Source organism: Uloborus diversus, chromosome 10, assembly GCF_026930045.1.
Source record: "Uloborus diversus isolate 005 chromosome 10, Udiv.v.3.1, whole genome shotgun sequence".
Taxonomy (NCBI): Eukaryota; Metazoa; Arthropoda; class Arachnida; order Araneae; family Uloboridae; genus Uloborus; species Uloborus diversus.
Window position 1 is genome coordinate 102,865,348 of NC_072740.1, and position 6,000 is coordinate 102,871,347.

At 32.0% G+C, this 6,000-nt stretch overlaps 1 protein-coding gene across 1 annotated transcript in view; it reads left to right on the top strand.

The window, feature by feature from the left end:
* The window catches only part of LOC129231248 (tyrosine-protein phosphatase 99A-like), a 161,990-nt gene extending 156,333 nt beyond the window's left edge, over positions 1–5,657 (top strand). Inside the window, exons 24-25 of the mRNA XM_054865527.1 lie at positions 95–230; positions 5,529–5,657. Coding sequence (XP_054721502.1) covers positions 95–230; positions 5,529–5,657 — 265 coding nt within the window. The remainder of the gene's footprint in view (positions 1–94; positions 231–5,528) is intronic.
* The last annotated feature ends 343 nt before the right edge of the window (positions 5,658–6,000 follow it).

Sequence of the window (6,000 nt, forward strand, 5' to 3'; positions counted from 1 at the left end):
TATGGATTTAGTAAAGCTTTGTATCTTTGTGTATAAATTGAAAACTTCTGCCAACATGTGTCAATTAATGTACTTAATCATTTATTTGTTTAAGATTTGGTGGAACTGAAGCTGCAACTTTTTGCTGTCTTAGTACACTGCAAAAGCAATTAGAGTTTGAGAATTCAATTGATATTTATATGTGTGCAAAATTATACCACATGCGAAGACCTGGTATCTGGCAAACACAGGTAAATATTTTTTGATTCCATATTTTTTCTGGTTTGAATAATTAAAATATTTATTGCTCAAAAATGACGGTTAATGTTCTAACGAAGTCTATAAAAACATTCTGTAGAAATATCTACAATATATGACCTAAAGTATTGGGACGCTTTAAAAAATTCACATTTTTAAGGATTTCTCAAGAAATAAATGACTAATTGCTTTTAGTTTAAGAGCTAGCCCTAAAAAATCGACTTGGCAACCGAACTGGAGAGTTTTGCTTGCAAAGGGCATCCCTTAACATAATACATCCCTTAATGTCCCTGCGCATTGTCCAACACCTTTCCGGGGCCGTTAGGTGTGGGTGGACGCATGAACATGACTTTTTGCAATAATTTAAAACCGGTAACCAAACTGCACGACATTTGAGCAACTGGTTCGAAATAGTTTTATAAACACGTAGTGAAATTGTTAGAAACCTTTACTGGGCCGTTAAGCGAGGATGGATGCACGAACATGACTTTTTTGCAATCTTTAAAAACCGGCAACCAAACTGCAGAACATTTTGGCACAAGGTTAAAAATAGTTTTTTAAACACATAACCAAAGTGTCAGACACCTTTCCGAGGCCGATCGGAGGATATGTTCTTTTTTTTTTCTGCATGTCAATTCAGCACCACGGCTTTTTGCGGTCAAAATGAGCACCGTCCAATCAAAAATAAACAAACTTTGAAACATTGACTAAAGGCAGGTGTGCTAAATTGATAGGTGGGGGAAAAAACCATATTGTCCGATCGGATCCGGAAGGTGTCTGATAATTTGGTTATGCATTTAAAAAACTATTTTGAACCTTGTGCCAAAATGTCGTGCAGTTTGGTTACCGATTTTTTTAAATTGGAAAAAAGTCATGTTCACGCTCCCTTTCTCGCTTAACGGCCCTGGAAAGGTGTCTGACAATTTTGCTATACGTTTATAAAACTAATTCCAATCAGCTGCAAAATGTCTTGCAATTTGGTTATCGGTTTTTCATTTAAGAAATGGAATGTGCAGTGCTGAATTGATAGGCGATAAAAAAAATATCCTCCGATCGGCCCCAGAAAGGTGTCTGGCAATTTGGTTGCGCATTTAAAAAACCATTTTGAATCTTGTGCCAAAATGTTGTGCAGTTTGGTTACCGGTTTTTAAAGATTGCAAAAAAGTCATGTTCACGTGCCCATCCTCGCTTAACGGCCCCGGAAAGGTGTCTGTCAATTTTGCTACGTGTTTATAAAACTATTTTGAATTAGTTGCCAAAATGTTGTGCAGTTTGGTTACCGGTTTTAAATTATTGCAAAAAGTCATGTTCACGCGTCCGCCCATGCCTAATGGCCATGGAAAGATGTCGGACAATGCGCAGGGACATTAAAGGGTGTATTATGTGCTTTTTGCTAGTAAAACTCTCCGGTTTGGTTGCCAAGTCGTTTTTTGGGGCTAGCTCAAACTATTTGTAGCTTTCGTCACATAAAAGGTATGTTTTAGCTGTCATTTTCCATTAAAAGTTATGTCACCCATGCAATTAGGGGACCAGCAACAAATTGAGGGAAACAAAAATGTTTTCTGACCATCGTACATCGTAAATAGCTGAGAATAAGCTGTAAATTTCACTAATTAGTTACCTTACCATATACAATCATTTTACATACTTTCGAGAAAATATCACTGATATTCATGTAGATATAAGCATTTCTCTCAAAACTACGAATTTTATTTGAAGTTTTTTGGCTCACAACACATAAAGTTTTCAATCAAAGCTTACCAAAATTTCAGAAAACTTGACAACTCACAAGAGAAGTGTTATATTAAAATTTAAAAGCAAAATGTTGAAAATTTGATAAAATATGGAGGTATAAAGCATTTAATTTTTCTCTATGCATGTGCGAAAGATAGCAATTTATAACTTTCATAATTCAAACCCCAACTAGATTCTCTAACTCATAATAAAAAATTCCAGTTCATTATCTTAAAAATTCAGAAAATTATCAGTGATATAATGAGTCAAATTCAGTTAGATCTTGGATAGGCAACGACTCATTAGGGATTATTCGCATCGTTTGATTACATTCGCTCAGTGTGATTCGTGATAAAAAGAGATTATTTGCGAATAATCCCTCATGGTTGGTAGTCTGCCCAAGAGGTATTCAAATTCAGCTTATTAGAATGCTGATAACTTTTTGAATTTTTAAGATATTGAACTGAAATTTTATTATGAGTTGGAGAATCTAGTTGGAGTTTAGATTATAAAAGTTATAAATTGCTATCTTTTGCAAATGCGCAGAGAAAAATTTAGTGCTTTAAACGTTCATATTTAACGAAATTTTCTACATTTTAATTTCAAATTTTAATGTAATACTTCTCTTGTGTACTGTCAAGTTTTCTGAAAGTTTGGTAAGCTTTGATGGAAAACTTTACACATTATGAGCCAAAAAACCTGCAAATAAAATTCGCAGCTCTGAAAGAAGTGCTTATATCTTCATGAATATCAAGGATATTATCTCAAAAGTACGTATCATATATACGTACATAGTAAGATTCCTAATTTCTGACAGATTCAGCTAATTCTCAGCCATTTACGACGAACGATGATCAAAAAAAATTTTTGCTTTCCTCAAATTGTTGCTGGTCCCCTAAATGCATGGGTGGTATAACTTTCAATGGAAAATGACACCTAGAACATACCTTTTATGTGACAAAAGTTACACAGCAATTGTTTTTTTTTTTCTCAAGAAATCCTTTAAAATGTGAATTTTTTCAAGTGTCCCAATACTTTTGGTCATATATTGTATATAGTCTTATAGAATTATGGCCCAATTTTCCATAGAATTCTATGAAGAAAAACTCTATAGGTTTCTATAAAATTTGGTCTATAGTATTCAATGCTGAATAGTTTTTAATAGAATTTTATAGAAATCTCCTATAGAAAATTGGGCCATAATTCCATAAGAATCTATACAGGCATTTCCTTATAGGGCCTCTATAGATCTTAGAGTTTCTATACATCTTCTTAAAGAGCCTCTGTAAATCTTCTAAAGAGCCTCACAAAACAATGGTAATGCTCTACATAATCGATATATGTTTCACAAAAACCAAACTATGCCTAAGAGAAATTTGGTGCAGCAATTACATATCTCTATTCCAACAATGAAACATTATTGTTAGATACAGATACTACATAAAACTGGACAATGGCATAGCATTTGGGAGTGGTAATTCAATATTAAAACTCCAATAATGCAAAAGCATCTAGTAAATTAATGTCATTTCTCATTCCTTGTAACAATAATATTTTAACACTGGATTTGAGATACTTCTCAAGCTAATTAGAAACAAAACATTTTGAAGTGATATATTTCACTTGTTTATGCATGGTTGTTTAATCTAATAATACCATTATTCATACAAGTGTTACCATAACAATATCTCTTACAGCCTTGGAGTGATTCTTTAGTTTTACAATTTAAACTATTCAAATTTCAGTTCTACTTCTGTAATTGGAAAAGAATTCTTTATTAAACTAGAAACGTCTACCATCAAATCCAATAAAACAAAATAAAATTAATACAAGCAACGTTCCAACAGTCCTCTCCTTTCCAACCAATTAGGCAAGTGGCCATTTTCAGTTTGCAGGTGTCCGGTATGTCTTAACAGCACTTTGTGACGATGATTATCGCACGTGGAAAATTGACGGTTCCATTCCCTAAAAGGAGAAACAGATATGGTGCATGCACAAAGCTCCCAGGACAATACAGATTTTCCATCTTGGAATTTCTATTGTTTTATTTACTAAACAATAAAAAACAAGTCCTGAAAACCAAGATACAAAAAAAGTTAACCAAGATACTTTAATATTATTTTGTTCTTTCTTTTTATATATGGATCATTCTTCAAAAAGTGTAACTTTTTTGTCACATGCCTTTTACAGCAAAACCTTTAAGGAACAATTCATTTAACAATGCTTTTTAATTTCCTCCAAAATGTATCTATTTAAACCTGCCAACAATTTTTTAATAATAATTTTTATTTTAGTATATTTTTGGTTCACAACATGTGAATTCTCAGCTCCATGGCATGTCACACATCTGGTGTGACTGTTTATGTTGCTTAATAACTTGTTTAATTAAAAGTATATACTTATTTATTCATTATTCTTTCTCAAGTGTCTCAAATACTAATTGTTTAAATACATTTAATTTTTTAATATTGTGTTTTTAGTTCGTTTTATTAGGATAAGGAGTCGTGTCACACAATAAATTCTTACCTCTGTTACCTAACCACGAAATGGCATTCCTCATTAACACGTGGCAGTAATGACATCAAATTTTATTTCCCATGATGCAAGGGAGCCCCCTTGTTTATATTCAGCCATAAAGAAGCTGTAAGATTTTTGTTGAAAAACAAGAAGATAGATTTTGTTTTAAAAACTAAGTGTGGTTATTGTGACTTCTCACCTCCGTGAACTTGAATTTCAGGGGTGTAAATTAATGTAAAAAAAGAAGTGAACATGTTTTCATATGCTTAATGTGTGCAGATTGTAGCAACAAAGAAAAAAAAATTTCTCCTGAAAAAATCTATTAGACCTATATTAATGGAAAATTCCTCACCTCCGTGACAGTCCTTATGAATGTCATCATTTCTGAGGGGAAAATAAATAATGGAGGGGAAATACATCAATAATAGGCAATCTACCAAAATTATAAATTGCCAGTATATCCTCAAATTTACTAAATACTAAATTTTAACATACATTTAAAACTACTAATTAAGCCGTATTTCAATTAAGAGAGCTTAATATTATGTTCCAACTAATCATTAAAATAGCTGATTGTTTGCACAATTAACAAAATTACTACTTTGATATTAAATTTGCTTCAATATTTAAACATAAAAGTGTTTTCTTTTATTTCCATGGACAAAGAATTTTTTTTATTTATGAGCAAAATAATTGGAACTTAGCTGGACCATTGTTTATGGTTACTTCTAGTAGCTAACACTTTCACGTAAGAATGGGGAAAAAAAAAGAAAACAAAAGGTTTAGAAATTGAAAAATATTTGTGTTCAAAAGTTACATTTTCTGAAGAATAACCCATATAAAATTCGATACCAATTTGAGATCACTAAGGTATAAATTGAACGGAATATCTAGTATTTTCAACTAACATATGCCCTAATATCACAAGACCATATTTATTACATTGAACTGTCGTTAGAAACACTTTGATCACTAAAAGCATACTGAACATAAAGTTAACATGTTTCTTTTCAATTGTATTGTTTCAATTTTCTTTTCAGGATGACTACTACTTTTTATATAGAGCGGTGAAAGAAGGTTTGCTGGATGGATATGAAGAAATTCCTTCTTTTACAAATGCAATAAGCAATGGTCATGTCCTTCCATGTAAAGAAGATCCAGTTATATAAAGTTTTCCTCCTATGCTGTACATAAACAACTCTTAACTGTATATTTTTTGTGCCTCATACAAAGTGGCAATCAGGACTACAAAACCTCGCTATTTTTCACAATGTGGAGGATGGTTTGTAATGTTGTGTAGCATATTGTTATGTGATACAAGCTATTTTCTAAAAAGAAATAGATAGCAAATTGATGACAATCCAGTCAGTATGATGAATTTCATCAGGGTAAAAGTTCAATTTGTTATTTTGTTACTGTTAAAATTTTATATTCATAATATCACCAAGAATATGTTACTCGGGGTGGAAGATCTACACCAACTCTGTCATTTTCAAGACCTGATATAATATT